Consider the following 18,507-nt stretch of genomic DNA (forward strand, 5'->3'; position numbering starts at 1 on the left):
AAGGCAGGTGGATTGCTTGAGCCAACGAATTCAGGATTAGCCTGGGCAACATGGTGAAACTTCATTTCTACAAAAAATACAAAAATTAGCCAGGTGTGATGGTCTGCACCTGTAGTCCCAGCTACTCAAAAGGGCTGAGGTTGGAGGATCACTTGGGCCTGGGAGATTGAGGCTGCAGTGAGCCGTGACGTCACAGCATTGAGCTCCAGCCTGAGCAACAGAGTGAAACCCTGTTTGAAAATAAATAAATAAATAAAATACTTCAGAATATACAAGGCAATATGTATGTGTTCATTTAAGCTACATTTTACGGATAACCAATTGCTGTAATTTATACTCCAGATACAGCAAGTATCTAATCAAGATTACTGTGGACATAGGTTTTGGCAATTCAAATGATAAATGATAGAAGATTTCATTTTAAAACTGAATGTTTAATAATTAGGAAAATGATGACTGTAATGTTTTTTTCAATTGTAAAATTGGTGTTATTAAAAATATATAGATTCTAAATGGTAGAGCATTCTAGTGCCTCCATGATGTAAAATAAACACATGAATAATCATGTTCAAAGCTTAATTGCTAAATGGTCCTGAAATAAATTAATTTAATTCAGTTCACTTATGCAAGATTAAATGAACTATAGTAAACTATCATTTTGCTTTTAGGAATATACTGGAACTACAGTCTAATAGATATGAAATTTTTAATTATGCACATAATAGAACATTATACATTAATGAGAATGAGCTGTTGCCACACACAGTAACATGGATGAATTTCAGCAACATAAAGTTGAATACAAAGTCAAACATAATATATGCTGCATAATTTCATTTTAAACATTTTCAGAAATTTTATCATACTAAAATTAATTCTGCTATGGTTATGAAATAGGATATTATACAGTTATTACAACACTCAAACACATTAAAAACTCATAATTTGGTAAGACAGTAATTTTAAAATGGTATACATATGACTCCCATTCTGAGAAAAAAAATGTATGTATAAGTTGCTAGGAGCTGAAGAAAGGTGTGCAGAGAGGTATTGATCAGGGTCTCAGTAAGAAATATGTTGATACACTCATATTAGAGTAATGAAACGAGGCTTTATTTTAAAAAGGGAGAGCAAGATATAAGGAACTGCAAGGGATAGCACAGTTACTCCCAACAAGAGAGCTGTTACTACCCTAGACTTGAAGAGACAAGAAGACCAGTTCCCAAAGCACAAGAGAGAGTTGCTTAGAGGTGGCCTTCTAGAGAGGAGCAGTGGTTTCGGGACAGGGAAAGATGAGTGCAAGAGGGAAATGGTATAATTCACTCTGCTTCCTCCTCCCTATCTTCTGCAGGGGCTTCCCATTATCAAAAGCCAGCAAGGCATCTCTGGTATGGTCCATACAGGTCAGACCACCAGAGAGAGAAATGGGTACACAACGGTGTGGGTGTGGCTACAATACCCATATTGATAAGGTGTTCAGAAGCAGGTCTTAATCCAAGTGGCACAGATTACACATGGGATTGATTTCCTGGATTATTTTAAGAGAGGAGATGTTGAAGGGATGATCAATTGTTTTCTTTAGATACCTTTATATTGCTTGACTATAAGAATAATATATGCAGCATTTTTTTTTAATTCTGGGGAAAAATGTATCTACATGTGTGAAGAGATACGTATATGTACCTGTGAATGAATGTATGTGTGTGAGAGAGAAAGAGAGGTGAGAGGGGTGTGAAAGGGAGTGCTTTAGTGAGATTGTATGTGTGTAGGTGAGGTTGTATAGGTAAAGTGAGATGTTGGGTCTGTGTGTTGCATGTGTCTGTGGGGGAGGCGTATTAATGAGTGTATGTGTACATGAAATGTGAAGGTGGGGTATATGTGAATGAAAACATTTATGAGAGTGTATGTGAGAGTGTATGAGTGTATCTGAAACTGTATATGTGTGTGAGGGGTGTGTGTGTGTGCACATGTATTTACATATGTGAATAGGTGTGTTTCTGTGGGGAGTTGGAGTGGGGTGTGCAGGAGGGGTGTGTTTGTGACAGCGTATGTGAAGTACACAGGTCATGTGAAACTGCAGATAAAGGGTAGGCCTGTGGTTTGAGAGTGCATTTGTGAGAGGTGTGTGGCAGGAATGTGTGTGAGGGGACATACATATTCACATGTGTGCATGCAGATGAACATGTATGTGAGTGTGCTTAGATACATCTATACACATAGAAATAATAAAAATATTTTCTTCCAGAAGACAGAACAACTGGAAGAAATTATGTCAAATTGTGAATAATAGTGATCTCTAGTGACAGGATAAGAGACAAATTTCATTTTCTTTACTTTTTTGTTCAATTGTAATCAGGACAACAATGAACATTTTAGTCTGTTTTCTTGGCTCCAAGAATACATGAATATATATAGTACCATTTTAGCAGCATGCAAAAAAAAATCTTGACTAATAAAATGTTCCTTTATGGGAATATGTTTGAAATTTGGGATCACCTTTTTCAATATATAACCAAATAGATATCTAAATCCCTGGTTAATTTGTAGAAGAAAATATTGCATTTAAATTTGAGAACCATTGAAACATTCAATTTTTAATATAACTTAATTAATTCATAGGTATTCAATAACTGAAACTAATTGCTACTGATGTTTTCAAGCCAAGGATCTAATGGTTTTGCATTAATGAGTCAGTAAAACTAGTTCAATGTCCTATTTATATCAAACTGCTTCAGAGAACTAAAGAGCTTTAGATTTCCCAAAAAACTCAAAGCTTATACTAAACATTAATAGGGATTATCAATAGAAAGAGGGGTTTAGATAAGTTTTATTTTTTCTTTCATTTTAGTGTTCTGTTTACAGACGTTTTGATGGTTTTTAATGGTGTATATGTAGAGCTTATGTAATATGGCTTCTGTTAATTAATTTTCAAGCAGGTTTTCTTCCTAAGTGGGAGAAATAGGCCTCGAATTCTTTAACTGATAACTTATTTTCTCTGTATTGCCTCATTTCACTAATAACAAAATATGGAATTTCCCCTCTTCAAAGTTACATTTTTATAAAGGAAAAGTTTCTGCCAGTAAATGGCTGAAGTGTTATTCTATTTTTAATTTTTTTCGAGCTTAGAAAAGTTTTTTTTATGTGACTTATTATCACTGACATCAAGTGTCTCAGCCCAATTTATTTTGTATTCTTTACTGTAGGCTCCATTGTATCTATGTAAATTGAATTGGTTGTCTGAGTAGACCAAAAACAAAATTCTAAGCCCCTCAACTAACTGAACAAGCCCCTCCTGTCAGCTAAGGGCAATCCATAGTTATCCTGAAAAACTCCTTTTTTTGGAATTCAGGAGAAGCTGACCAGCATAAACATCAACAGACCTTAAGTCTCATAAGAAATATTTGTAATCTATTCTCTCTGAAGCCTGCTACCTGGAGGCTTCATCTGCATGATAATACTTTGGTTTCCATAACTCCTTATCATAACCCTGACATTTCCCTTCTATGGATTCCAGGTCTTTAGATAATAACTATTTCAATCAATTGCCAATCAGGAATCTTTTAATCTACCTATGACCTGGAAGCCCCATCTTTGAGTTGTTCTACATTTCCAGATTGAACCAACATATATCTTACATGTATTGATTGATGTATTATGCCTCCCTAAAATGCATAAAAGCAAACTGTACCTCAACCACTTTGGGCACATGTCATCAGGATCTTCTGAGGCTGTGTTGTGGGCCTATTCTTACCCTTAGCAAAACAGTCTTTCTAAATTGATGGAGAACTATCTCCAATATTTTTCTTGAGTCACACTTGAAGTCATAGAAAACTCACTTAATTTTATATAGATAGCAATTAATAAGTAATTACATATATCAGATCTTTTCTTCATACTCAGCTTTTAAAATATAAACAGGCCAAACTCAATTACAAATGCTGTTAAGTGAAGCCAGTGAAGCCACACTCGACAGTCATGGTTGCGAAACATAATCACTCAACCACAGAGGAGTGCTCACACCCAGGAATGCCTTCTATTGTTCGATCAGTGCTTTTCCATTTGTCGCATCTGATTTTTCTTTTTTTTTTTTTTTTTTTTTTTTTTTGAGACGGAGTTTCATTCTTGTTACCCAGGCTGGAGTGCAATGGCGCGATCTCGGCTCACCGCAACCTCCGCCTCCTGGGTTCAAGCAATTCTCCTGCCTCAGCCTCCCGAGTAGCTGGGATTACAGGCACGCGCCACCATGTCCAGCTAATTTTTTGTATTTTTAGTAGAGACGGGGTTTCACCATGTTGACCAGGATGGTCTCGATCTCTTGACCTCGTGATCCACCCGCCTCGGCCTCCCAAAGTGCTGGGATTACAGGCTTGAGCCACCGCGCCCGGCCGCATCTGATTTTTCAATAGCACATCATTAAATAAACCGACTTCAAATAATATTATTTGGAAACTGCTAGGAAAATGTTAACAGAAACAATCTTAAAAACCTACCGGCCGGGCGCGGTGGCTCAAGCCTGTAATCCCAGCACTTTGGGAGGCCGAGGCGGGTGGATCATGAGGTCAAGCGATCAAGACCATCCTGGTCAACATGGTGAAACCCTGTCTCTACTAAAAATACAAAAAATTGGCTGGGCATGGTGACACATGCCTGTAATCCCAGCTACCCAGGAGGCTGAGGCAGGAGAATTGCCTGAACCCAGGAGGTGGAGGTTGTGGTGAGCCGAGATTGCACCATTGCACTCCAGCCTGGGTAACAAGAGCGAAACTCTGTCTCAAAAAAAAAAAAAGAAAGAAAAAAAAAGAAAAGAAAACCTACCATGTGCCTTTTCCTAGGGGTAGAGGAAGAGTAATCAGGCTTTTACTCAGCTGCTACATCAAACCACTCATGTGGTGCAGTGAACACTTTATTTTCCCACTTGAATTTGAGCTCTTCTGCAAGATCACTCCTGCCAATCTTGCGGAGATGTCGAGCCAGGAGGCGAGATTTGTCAGTAAAAGTTGGAAGCGATTTTTTCCAGAAGCAAAGAAACTCATGGATCTGTTCTGTGAGATCAGCAGGGTTCTTGAGTTTGATGAGCTGAATGGTGCTATGGCGCAGAGGGAGAGTTGAGGAAAGAGATTCAGCGTTTTCTTCTGAGAGCTCCTCAGCCAGCCAATGCAGCAAGTTGTCCCAGAGGGCTTCTGTTAGGCACACGAGGAAGATGCAGGGTTAAGACTCTTTCTTGGGAGAGGCATGGATCTACCCTTCCACACCTGTTTATAGGAAGTCTCCCTGCTCTTTGGTTTGGCCTTGGGGCAGTGCAGCGATACGGGACTACCTAGAGCAAAAGCCTAGCCAAAAGCCTCTGAATCCCTGGCATTCTAGGATCATCTCCTGAGGGTCCTAGCTATTGCAGAGAGTTTAAAATGCTTCTGAAATTTTAATATACCTGAGAACCAAGAGGGCATATTAAAATGGTTTTCATGTTCTGCTCTACATAATCTAATTGAGCAAAACTGGGAAGGGTGGGGTGGGCAGAGCAAACTTGGCATTTTTAACAAGCTACCAGAAGATACTGGTGCTAAGGTCCCCAGTCAGCACTGGTGTGTGTGTGTGTGTGTGTGTGTGTGTGTGTGTGTGTGTGATTTGAGACTGAGTCATGCTCTGTTGCCCAGACTGGAGTGCAATGGCACAATCTCAGCTCACTGCAAACTCTGCCTCCTGAGTTCAAGCGATTCTCATGCCTCAGCCTCTTGAGTAGCTGGGATTACAGGTGTGTGCCACCATGCACAGCTAATTATTTTTGTACTTTTAGTAGAGATGGGATGTCACCATGTTAACCAGGATGGTCTTGATTTCTTGACCCCATAATCCACCCGCGTTGGCCTCCCAAAGTGCTGGGATTATAGGTGTGAGTCACCACACCTGGCTGAGTAGCACTGATTTTAAAGGGTCTTTTTTAGGTTCAAAACGTATTTCTCCTTATTAGTAATAATCTGATGCATAAATAATACCAGTAGCTAGTCAATCCTCACACACATCCCTAAGTATACACACATTCACACAAACACACACAAACACAAGCCACGATCTGCCACCCAAAGACAATTCTGTGGAAGATCTTTTACACCAGCACTTTCCACTAGGCCGTTCTCTGTTGACTCCTGTTGACCTGTTGTTATGGATATTACTGATATGTAATTTAGATCCATAACTCTGAATAAAACCTCTGTGCCCTACTATCTCTCCTTTCACCTTCCAGCCCTCTCCTGCATCATAGCCACTTTCTGCCACTCTCATGCTCCCCTCTGCACCACTTTCCCTGGTCTGGTGTATTCTATCTGCCTTCTGTTACTCATCTGTTTCTTCCTCCTACCCACTCCTGTAAGTTGCACCCTGATTTTACAATATAAAGTCACCTTTCTGTGCAAACGAGGAAAAGGGGCCAGCTCTTCCTTGTTCTCCATCGTCACTTTCAAGCCAGTGTTCTGCTACCTTCATGCAATGCATTCATTTTGAAGTCCATGCCATCTGGGCAGACTTTTCTCTTCCCATCCACATCATCAGCAACCCTCTGTAGGCACCTTCATCAGCAGCCCTGCTGATAATCATTCACACCTCTTACCCAGATCATATGGCTCTTTAATCTTGTCAGCTCCAATGACCTGTCTCATGACTCCAAACTAGAAACTGACTTTCATGGTCAATCTTCATGTTTCATACTCAGCCAGAGTTATTCTACCTGCAAGGCTTCAGCCCCTTAATATTACTGCTGACCTCCACCTCCTAAACTTATTCCATGGTTTCTATTCCTTTGCTTCTGCTCAATATGCTCTGTGCCACCATCACCAAGATAATGATTCCTTGGTGCCCCCCAGTCATTCAATCACCTCTGCAGGGTCTCCCATATCTGTGTACCTGCACTGCTCCTAGTGATCAACTGTGCACATCAACGGTGGTCTTGCATCCACCTTAAAATCCTATTGCCTTTTTCAGTTTTCATTGTTCTCAATTTGTCAGTCTGAATCTTGCATTATTCAGATTGCATTCAATTACCTGGGCTGCCTGAGGTTATGAAATATGTTGAATGTGATCAACAAACTGTAAGCTATTTTATACCATTTGAGCCCTTAGTTTCTTGAAAATCTGTTAAAAATAAATTTTCTAAACTCAATATAAATTTTTTCATAACAATGGCATGCATCTTTTCTCCCATTCTTTAGCCCCAATCTCACTCTCATTCTGTTTCAATCAGCCAATGTCTGCTTCTCCTACTTTACCCAAAGCCATTTGACCTGCGTTCTCCTTGGTTTTCATTTCAAAATGACTTTCCTACAAAATCTCACTCCTGTGTGTTTGCTGGATTCCATCCCTCCCACCATTTTTCATCAAGTATTTTCCCTTCACACCTGTCCCTTAATCTCCTCCTCACCAAGGCTCCTTTCTTACTTCCTACAAACACTCTCAGGCCTCCTCTTCCCTTGCTACTGCCATCAAGCTATTGTGCTATTTCTTTCCTTCTTTTAACCACATATTCTTTTAATGTCTAATGTAAACTTGAGATCTTAAGTTCCTCACTATGGACTCACTACTTAAACCTTTGCTTTAGGGTTCTGTGCCCTTCTTCAAAATTCTATCGAAGCCTTTCTTTCCAATCTTCTGAGAGGCTTCCTAGTTATTATTTACTTGACTGGGTCCTGGCCTGCGTCTTCTCTGACTTCCATGGAGCATTTTACACCTTTCCTGGCCTGCTGTGGTTCTTCTCCTTCCTCTCTTGCCTTCTGCCAGCTGTCTTCCTTCCCATATTCTTTTCCCTCTGCTAACTGTCTTCCTCCTAATACTGCCACATTACTACATCCTATCTCAAGCCTCTTCTGTTTCTGTCCTCTCCCCTCAATGAATGCATCAACTCTTACTGACATTACCATTGCCATTAACTATGTGAAATATCCTAGATCTACCCAGTCTTAATCTTTTGGCATTGTTCTCTTAAATCCTGGAATAGCACTCACAATATTCATCTTCTAATTATCTCTATCAATGTACATTATAGCCAATACAAATGTCATATTTCTAAAATCAAGATAACCAGTGATAGCCTTTCCTTCTCACTACTCAATCTTCCTTCACTCTATTCACTTTCTTAGTTAATGAGACCACTCAGCTGAGCAAGCTGAGACATGTGATGTTATTCACATTTTCAAAGCCTATTTCTTATCCCCTGCACTCAAGTCCTGATGTTCCTAACTTTAAGCATCTCAAATATTTGCTCTACTTTCCTACCTAGCTGACTCAATCTTCTTTTTTTTTTGAGACGGAGTTTCACTCTTTTCACCCAGGCTGGAGTGCAATGGCACGATCTCGGCTCACCGCAACCTCTGCCTCCTGGGTTCAGGCAATTCTCCTGCCTCAGCCTCCTGAGTAGCTGGGATTACAGGCACGCATCACCATGCCCAGCTAATTTTTTGTATTTTTAGTAGAGACGGGGTTTCACCATGTTGACCAGAATGGTCTTGATCTCTTGACCTCATGATCCACCCGCCTCGGCCTCCCAAAGTGCTGGGATTACAGGCTTGAGCCACCGCGCCCGGCCTGTTTTTATTTATTTATTTATTTATTTTAGAGGGAGTCTCTCTCTGTTGCCAGGGTTGGAATGCAATGGTGCCATCTCGTCTCACTGCAACCTCTGCCTCCGGGGTTCCAGTGATTCTCCTGCTTCAGGCTCCTGAGTAGCTGGAACTGTAGGCACGTGCCACCAGCCCAGATAATTTTTTGTATTTTTAGTAGAGATGGGGCTTCACCATGTTGGCCAGGATGGTCTCTTGACCTCATGATCCACCAGCCTCAGCCTCCCAAAGTGCTGGGATTACAGGTGTGAGCCACCCCGCCTGCCCCTGACTCAGTCTTAACCATGTCCTACCTAGCTTCTTGCTTGACTGTTACAGGAACCAGGATTCTAACTTGTATCCCTGCTGTCAGTTTTGGATCACTTAAAAGTCTAATCTGATCTTGTCAATCACTTGTTAACAAATTTACTGTAAGGTCTTCCTATTGTCTAAACTTCTTTACTTGGCATTTCAAACTTTTCAGAGTTTTCTCCCACTCAAAATGTCTAACCTCATCTACCAGCATCCCTTCTACAGCAGTTCTGATGTATTGGTCATGTGGGAGGATTCGTGTGAGAGCAAATATCTCCCAACCTGTGTAATAAACTAGAACTTCCTAGTACCCGTAAGAAGGATCCTTCTACCCTTTGTTTTCTCCAGTGACTGTTGATGATGGCAGTGATTATGCTTCTATTTGGCCATCAAATTCTTCAAAGGTTAACAGCATTATTAAACTTGCAAAGCTTTAATCTTTTGCTGTTGTTGTATTATATATCATCTGCTCTTTTTTTAAACACAGTTTATTTATCCCTGACAGTTTATAATGTGGAGTTTAGTCTATGCTATGCCTAATGGAGTTTAGTAAGACCTGAACATTTTCTGTATTAATCCATAAGGGCAATCCCTGATTGGAATTCTGTATCATCCATAGTGGGCCTGATGCACTAGTAAGAACATCCTTGTTGATGTCTTTTGAAGACCAATAAATTATCACATTAGTAGCTGTTAACATCACAACATAAAATTTTTCAAAGGCTAAAGTAGAATAAAAGTTTCCAATTATACCCTGAAACCTGTAGCATTATGTTATTCAATTATGTGTAATGACAGACAAATATTAAATGTGTCTTGTGGTTTCATGCCAATATATACCTCAATTCAAATTGATTGACTTCACATATTGATTTGAGTTAACCACACTTTAAGATTTACAACTTAAAAGTCAACATTTCAGCTCAAAGTATAGTCATCTATTTAATAAACTAAGCAATTGCTAGTCATATGAATAAAATAAAATTCTTTAACATTCACATTTCCTTTAGATTTCAACTCAACTTTAATTACATGTAGATTAGAAAATGCTAGTTTAGTTAATTTGTGCATAACTTCCCAGGAAATACCTATTTATTAGGCCAATAAAGTCAATGATTATTTAATTGGAAAGTCACTTTCTCCATTCCTTTTTATAAAATGATTCACACACATATACCATATAAGTGAGGAGGGGAAACACTATAATAATGACAAAGCAAATATTCCTCACCTAGAGGATCCTTAGAAACTCTTTTGGTACTCTGTGGACGGTTGATTAATTTCTTATGCTATTGGGGGAAAGGAACACAAAATAAACAGAAGAAGGAATTAATTTGTGAATAAGCTACAACAAAAATTCAGCTGAACCACATCTCTATTTGGAAGAAATACTGAATTGCATACCTTGCAAAATTAAATACTGTATTTGTGCATACATGCTCAGCGATTGTTTTCCTAAGATAAAGCAAAGTCTATTAACCCAAATATTTCAGCACATTTAAATTTCAGACAACACATTTAAATATTATTGTAGCATTCAGATTAACTGTAAATGAACATTTTTCCAACTAAAATTTAAAACTGTTAAACCAACTAGCATACAGCAAGCTACCAAGATGCTATAAAGATGGTATTTTGTATTTTGTAAAACCTTTTGTGGGGCAGACACTTTGCTTCAACACTAAGCACAGAACCTGACACCTAATAGGTTAAAAACAATCAAACCAGTGAGCAGATCGTATTCAAAAATCAACATTTTATCAAGAAGTAAATATATATATTTTACTATCTTCCTACTATGTCTGCATAACTGTTTTTTCTCAGGTAATATGACATTGTGGAGATAGCACATGAGATAAAATAAAATTATCTGGGTTCTGATGCCTAGCCAGTGGCTGAGTAACATTGCACTTCAGAGAATTTATTTAAATGTTCAGCCTCAGCCCCAAAATGTCTTTATGAATGCCTACATCACAAAGCATTGTACACAAATGTTCATAGCCTCTTTATTTGAATTAACCAAAACCTGGAAACAACTAAAACGTTCTTCAGTAGATAAACAGTTGAACAACTATAGAATATCCACATCATAGGATACTACTCAGTAATAAAACAAAAAAAATGTTGATACTTGGGACAATTTGCAAGGGCCTCGGGGCATGATGCCAAGAAAAATATTCTAGTCTCAAAACATTATTTATTCTGATTATATTATATTCTTGAAATTAAAAGATTATAAAGATGCAGGACAGATTAGTGGTTGCCAAGGGTTACTGATGGTGGGGGAATGGGTGAGGTAGCACAGAAGAGATCTTTGCGGTAATGGAATAGTTCTATATCTTGAATGTGGTGGTTACATAAATCTACACCTGAGAAAATGCCATCAAACTAGACATACACATTGTATCAGTGTCAACTTCCTGGTTTTGATATCTTGCTGTAGTTATCTAAAATACAACCACTGAGGAAATCTGGGTAAAGATTACATTGAACTTCTCTGTACTATATTTTGCAACTTCTTGTGAATCTATAATTACTGTATGTCAAAACATTTTTTAAAGCTTATTTCACAGCAATGATACAAGGATGATGTAAGTGTTACATGTTAATGAGTAGCACACTGGTTCCCACTGATCACTGTAATGCAAGTTAGTTGAATCTGAATATCATATTTTATAGGCATTCTTATCACAAATATTACATAAACATGGAAGCATATACAATTTTTGTTAAGAAGTTTGAATGGAAAAAAATGTAAAAACATAGCATAAATTGAAGTATATTATTATACTATAGCACTGCAAAATAAGTGCATATAATTTTCAAGGCATATGTGTTTGAATCCCTTAAAATACTGAGAGAGAAATACCAGTTTAAATAGTGCAGCAGATTGTATCTTTCCCATCAAAGGGCACATGGCTTTGGACAAGAGATACATACTGAGACTTTTCTTTTTATCAGTAGTTCTTCCCACTCCATAACTCTTTGCTCACAGATGTCTCATAGCATTTTGATGCACAGAGAGTGGTTTCAGTGTTTAAAATTCTTTTTCACGTACATGAGAATGCAAGTCAAGTATTTCACCTGATAAACTACCATAGAATCAGTGAATTGGTGTAGCTCAGGCCCTTATTAGACTTACAGGCACTGTGTTGGTCTCCTATGTGGCCCCTTCATCAAGGATTTTCAGTGTTGCCTTCTTCTCCTTTCCATTTTTCTCCTCTCCCTGCCCCCAGCCTTTTTTGCTTGATTTTGGTCTGTGCACTCTTTTCGCTTTGTACACCATCTTTTGAACCTCCTTCGTGCTCAGGGTCAGCTACAAGCAGAACAGTCAGCCAACATTTGGCCTCCTGCAGTCTTCCCTCTCAGGTTCCCAGCATCCCTGAGTGGCTGGCTGGATGCCTTCCTTAGCAGAAACAGCTCTAATTTCCCCCCATTTTCCTTTCTTGCCTCTTTCCAATCAAAAGATGCTTTTCAAGGCACTTCTCTGTCTCTTACTTGGTTGTTAGTTGGAGGTTCTTTTCCACAGTTTTCCAAATCTAACTCTGTAACTGAGTATCCCAGCCTTAAAATGCATTTTAAAACTTTTTTTCCTTTGTCGCTTTTAGCCTTGAAATACACTTTGAAACTATTTGTTTCTCCCTTGCCAGGCACTCTGTGAACCATGCTTGCTTATCTAATTATGTGCTTGCTTAGAAAGTCCAGGGGCCAATTTTGAAACAAACTAGGCAGAGAGACCACACTCTGAAATCCTCCCACTTAGGGGGAGTTACAAACAGCCCATCACTACCAGACTGAAGTCAGGATGACACAAACTGGACCTCCAGATGGGTGATGACTCAAGATAGCCATTAGAACAAGACACACAGGCCTGCACCCTCCTGCACAATTCCCACATGTATTCCACACTTTTCCTTCTTAAACTCCTTCGCTCAGCCCAAAATGCTGCAGTGGTCTACTGAAGGCATTAGCTTGACCATTACCCCAAGTGCTAGCATTTAGTGAGCAAAACTGCTTTCCTTCAAAACAACAGCAACAGTAACAACAACAACAACAAAAGGTGCCATTTGATTACATTTTCTCAGGTTCTATTTGTTAAAGTAATGTTTCTTACTCCTCTCAAGTCATCTGTTTTTATGTTAATACTGCATATTTTAATTTCCCACCTACAGTATCTTAAATGCCACTTGCAACATGTCAACTCAAGATAAATGCTGGACAAATTTAAATGTAGTTCTCTGGCTCTCTATACACTGATTCCTTGCTACACAATCCAAATTTAAATGGGTATAGTTGGGCTTATGTGGTAGTTTTCCCCAAACTATAAGCCTCCTGGGGACATCAGTATAAAAATCTAAACAATTCAGATATGTACAGATGTGTCATATTTATGCTGCTAAGCACAATGCAAGCCTCAACTCTTTAGAAGTCATTTAAAAAATTGAAACCAAAGACAGGCACCTACACCAGAAAGAGGTATAAGTGTCTTGAGTTTTATAACCATGATTGTTAGGATTCCTTTGGTTTTTGCTACCTAATTATAGCCCTGTTATTGAATTCTTAAAGCGAATTAAGCCATCTTTTTACTCGAACTCATATGTGTAAAAGTTTGATATTTTTGTAGGCAACCCAACAAACTGGACTTGGTTACATCTACTCAATTACCCAGGGTTATTTCCCAAGGAACCTCCAAAAGTTTACCCTCCTTGGGGCTTTTCGGTGCTCTAAGATCCAACCATTACCAGTCTTGCCTTTACTCAATAGACTTAACATTTTTGAGGGCTAAGAAAGTATATCTCATTCCCGTATGTTTGTCATTATAGTAGATAAGGTGTTGTATACACAAAGCAGTAAAAAATATTTTATTGGCTGGGTGCAGTGGCTCATGCTTATACTCCCAGCACTTTGGGAGGCAGAGGCAGGAAGATAGCTTTAGCTCAGGAGTTTGAGACCAGCCTGAGCAGCATAGCAAGAACTTATCGCTACAACAAAAAAAAAAAAAAAAAAAAAAAAAAAAAAAATCCAAGCATAGTGGCTTATTCTTTTGGTCTTAGCTACTCAGGAGGCTGAGGTAGGAGGATCACCTGAGCCTAGGAGGCAGAAGTGAAATTGCATCACTGCATTCCAGCCTTCATGACAGAGTGAGACACCTCCTTTCAGAAAAAGATTAAAAAACTTATATTCACATTATAATATCTTCTCTATATTTAAATGATACACCCCTTCAAATCCTGCCATGATATGGGGGTTCACTCAGGATGGTAGGAGAGATTGTAAAATTGTATAATATAGTCACAAACCTTTAAAGGCTGAGAAGTTTGCATAGTTTCAGTGGAAGTTTCAGCCCAAGGCAGCCTAATCCACTTTACCTTTAGTTGATAAAGAAAAGCAAATAACTAGGGAATAACTAGGGAATGTGGGGGAGTTTATCTGAATTACTTGTTTATTCATTTGTCCTAAAACTAACCTTTAATCTTTGTAGACCAGATGGTTCTCTTAGGGAAAGGGCAACCAGATTTATCACCACAAATGGTGTTTGCTTTAGGCCTCAGAACCTGGCCTTTAATCATTATCCATAAGTGTGTTGGCTCAGAGCCTCTGTTATTAAACCTATACTAAATAAATGCCTAGAGTACCAGCTGGCCGGTGGCCATTAACTCCTTCTGGTGAATGGCGTAAACATCCCAAGCCACTCTTTTACTGAGAATTTGTGTCTGAGTGAATTTATTCATCCATCATTGGATATGGGTCTGCCTGTTGGACCCCAACACCATATTTTCAAGGAACTGGTGACATTCTACCTCTTTTACCAATTAGTTTCCTATTTGGGAATTTATGCACTATACTATCACACAGGTGATCTAATAACATTACGTTGTTGTTAATGCCATTCATATGTGTTGTTTCCCTCCCCAATTAGGCCTTCAGTGATTTATTGTGTCATCTTCTGCATCTTCTTTTATATTAGTACTTACCTTTGCTACATGTTAAGTACATCATACCTTTAATTAATACTAATAGCCAGAGGGCCCTCCATAGAAAGTTGCAAGGATTGTTATCATCATACATTTAAGGTCAGCAGTTTCAGCTGTGCACAACATCTGCCCAGCAAGGTTTTTATGTATACACGAAAATTTCTTCCACCATTTCCTACAGAAAACATTTCAGATCTTTGCCGCTTTTTTAAAAACACATGCCTTATACCCTGCCTACCATTCTCACACAAGCGGTTTAGTCTTCTATTTGCTGGTAAAATTAAGCAGTGGGCCAGGCATGGTGGCTCATGCCTGTAATCCCAGCACTTTGAGAGACTGAGGAAGGTGGATCACTTGAGGTCAGGAGTTCAAGATCAGCCTGGCCCATTTGGGTGAAACCCCGTCTATACTAAAAATGCAAAAATTAGCCAGGTGTGGTGGTACATGCCGGTAGTCCCAGCTATTCAGGAGGCTTAGGCCAGTGAATTGGTTGATCCCAGGAGGCCAAGGTTCCAGTGAGCCGAGATTTTGCCACTCACTGCACCTGACAGAGTGAGACTGTCAAGAAAGAAAGAAAGAAGGGAGGGAGAGAAGGAAGGAAGGAAGAAAGAAAGGAAGGAAGAAAGAAAGGAAGGAAGGAAGGAAGGAAGGAAGGAAGGAAGGAAGGAAGGAAGGAAGGAAGGAAGGAAAAGAATGCAGTGGTTCTCAAAGTCTTCCTAACAATAAATCTTGAGAAAAAGGCAAAAAAGGGAAGCTCACACTTTGATTCAGTTGGTCTCAGATAAGGCCACATTTGGAATAAGCAATTGAGTGCTTATGATGCTGAGGCTGGGTGACTGCACATAGAAAAATTCAATCAAGTGTCATGTAGGGTTTCTACATGAATTATCAATTAACACCTCTACAAATGTATCCCAATAAATGCATGAAGGAATGAAAGAAATATCTTTATCCAAAAAGTGATGAAGATTTCTAATATCACATTCAGACAAAAGTAAATTTTGGATTGCTTCAACTTACCTAAATCTACAGGGTTACTGTAATAAAAATATGAATTGCTCTTAAGTAACATCATAAATTACCTCACAGGTATCACACAGATGACTTAACTCTGGAGCCCACTTCATGCAGAAATTCCAGTTTCTGGCAAAGTCTTCTCAAGTATTTCTGGCAGTTCCATGAGCTTTACTCTCTTGGTATCCACATCATTCCACTAGGTGCCCCTCAATGCTCAGTTGGACCATGCAGCCCTCCACACTCCTTCTGTGGGCACAGCAGCTTCTCCCCATGCACCCATCACCATGTAGTGTGCCATGATGGTTTCTACCTGTCCTTCAGTTTTGCTCTCATGGTGCCATATAGCAAAACTGAAGGACAGGTAGAAACCATCAGCTGACATATGTGGCTTCCACAGATTCACAGAGCTGCTGCCCCACTGCTGCTCTGCTGGGTCCCACCAACAGTGATACATCTGCATCTGCTCTATATGGAGCTTTTAGTCTCTCCTCCTGCTTCTCTCCCAAGCAAAGCAATTCTCTGTTAGTGGCCACCCTAAGCTCTCCCTTTTTGAGCTGTGTGGTAAAACATGATAGGATGAAGGAAGTAGCTTCCTACCCCACATGTCACATGACATTTAAGTAATATTGACTGTGTCCCTCATGTCACATGACATTAAAGTAATATTGGCTGTGCCCTGGTATGCCACAGAGCTCAATAAAATAAGCCTTGTATTTTTTTAATTAAAACTTTCTTTCCTTTGGACATAATCATGCATCCAAGGAGTGGAACGGGGAGGTAGATTTTAGCAGTAGCTGCAGTGTTCAACTCTAAACACCTGCTGGCCTGTGTTGCTAGAGCTTTCACATTTTATAAATTTATATGCTAAGTTTATAAAATATGGGGACACATTTTTAGGTAAAACCATCCTGACTCCCCTACATAATGAATTCTGTCAAGTCATATCTCATATACCCAGTTATTTCTGAAACTCAAGTTAATTTCTTACCAGAGGAATACCTCAGCTTTCATGCAAATAACTTTCTAGGCTGGTTATTTATCTGCACACTTATGAGGCATGTCTGGAACTCTCAGAATTGAGCCTGAGCTCAAATCTGAGTTATATAAAAATTATTTCTCCTTGGTTATCTCATCTGCCTTTCATTAAAAAAATGAAAATCAAAAAAAAGAACTTGGGGGCCAGGTGTGGTGGCTCATGCCTGTAATCCCAGCATTTTGGGAGGTGAGGCAGGCAGATCACCTGAGGTCAGAAGTTTGAGACCAGCCTGACCAACATTGAGAAACCCCATCTCTACTAAAAACACTAATTAACTGGGCGTGGTGGCACATGCCTGTAATTCCAGCTACTCAGGAGGCTGAGACAGGAGCATTGCTTGAACCTGGGAGGCAGAGTTTGCGGTGAGCCAAGATTGCGCCATTTCACTCCAGCCTGGGCAAAACGGTCTCAAAAATGGTCAAAGAGCAAAATGGTCTCAAAAAAAAAAAAATTCAGTGGAAGATGGACAGCTCTTACTGTTTTCCTCTGTGATAGATGCAATATCAAGAATCAAGAGTAATCAAGCCTCCTGGTTGAGAGCTAAGCATGCTAGTGTCTGACAGTGCTTGGGCCTGGAAAGAAGCTCAATGCTTCAGCCTTGGCCAGGACTCTCCCTCACTGTAATGTGCTTTCAGGGAGTCGTACTGGCACTGACTACGCTGATGTCACTGTAGAAACATGTGCATGAAAACAAGAGCGAAAGACAATGCAGCAGTAAGACAATTGCCATTGTGGGCTGGCTTTAGAGCTGATTTGTTTGGTGATACCACATCATCATTCTGTCTTCCCAGCTGCAAAGAATGAACACGGGTTATCATAGGGAGCACAGCAAAGATAATGAGGATCCTCGTGATACCCAGTAAAACCTAAGGTGACAGAAAAGGGGAACATCAGGAAAATCATAAATCCTTCCCTCCATTTTACACATATTTTGAAGAGCTAAGCAGAAAAACAAAATGCTGCCTTTGAATACTGGAGCAATATTATTATTATTATTATTTAGAGGGAGTCTCGCTCTTGTCACCCAGGCTGGAGTGCAATGATGTGTTCTCCGCTCACTGAAACTTCTGCCTCCTGGATTCAAGTGATTCTCCTGGCTCAGCCTTGAACTCCTGACCTTAGGTGATCTACCTTTCTCAGTCTCCCAAAGTGCTGAGATTACAGGCATGAGCCACTGCACCCAGCCAGAATTTCCTATTTTTAATTGTGCCTTGTATGGTCACTAATTTCAAGGGCAACCAAAACAATACTATTGCCATTTGGCAGATGAAGAAATAAGTTGTTGAGTTTGTCCTCTCTAATTTCTACTGTTATCCAGTTCTTGGGGACTCTAGTGCAGAGAAAATTTTTGTGTAAAGTAACACACTAAGAATTTTCTGAAACTTTTAGCACTATATAGCATGGATGCCACATAGCCTTATAGCTGAGCATCAATTTTATACAGTCAGATAAAGAAAATGACACACTGTTGTTGTTAATTTTTATTATTTACCCTAGGGCACTCATGCATGAAGACATTCTAAGAGACGATTATTGTGATATCTGTGGCAACAACTCCTTCATCCAGCCACCTAACCCCACA

At 39.5% G+C, this 18,507-nt stretch overlaps 1 protein-coding gene across 1 annotated transcript in view; it reads right to left on the reverse strand.

The window, feature by feature from the left end:
- Positions 1–4,770: 4,770 nt before the first annotated feature.
- DTHD1 (death domain containing 1) overlaps positions 4,771–18,507 on the reverse strand; it is a 66,339-nt gene continuing 52,602 nt past the window's right edge. The window contains exons 9-10 of the mRNA XM_002745927.7: positions 10,129–10,186; positions 4,771–5,180 (exon numbers count right to left, since the gene is read on the reverse strand). Of these exons, the coding sequence (XP_002745973.4) occupies positions 4,858–5,180; positions 10,129–10,186 (381 nt within the window). The 3' untranslated portion in view covers positions 4,771–4,857. The remainder of the gene's footprint in view (positions 5,181–10,128; positions 10,187–18,507) is intronic.

Source organism: Callithrix jacchus, chromosome 3 (assembly GCF_049354715.1).
Source record: "Callithrix jacchus isolate 240 chromosome 3, calJac240_pri, whole genome shotgun sequence".
In the NCBI taxonomy this organism is placed as follows: Eukaryota; Metazoa; Chordata; class Mammalia; order Primates; family Cebidae; genus Callithrix; species Callithrix jacchus.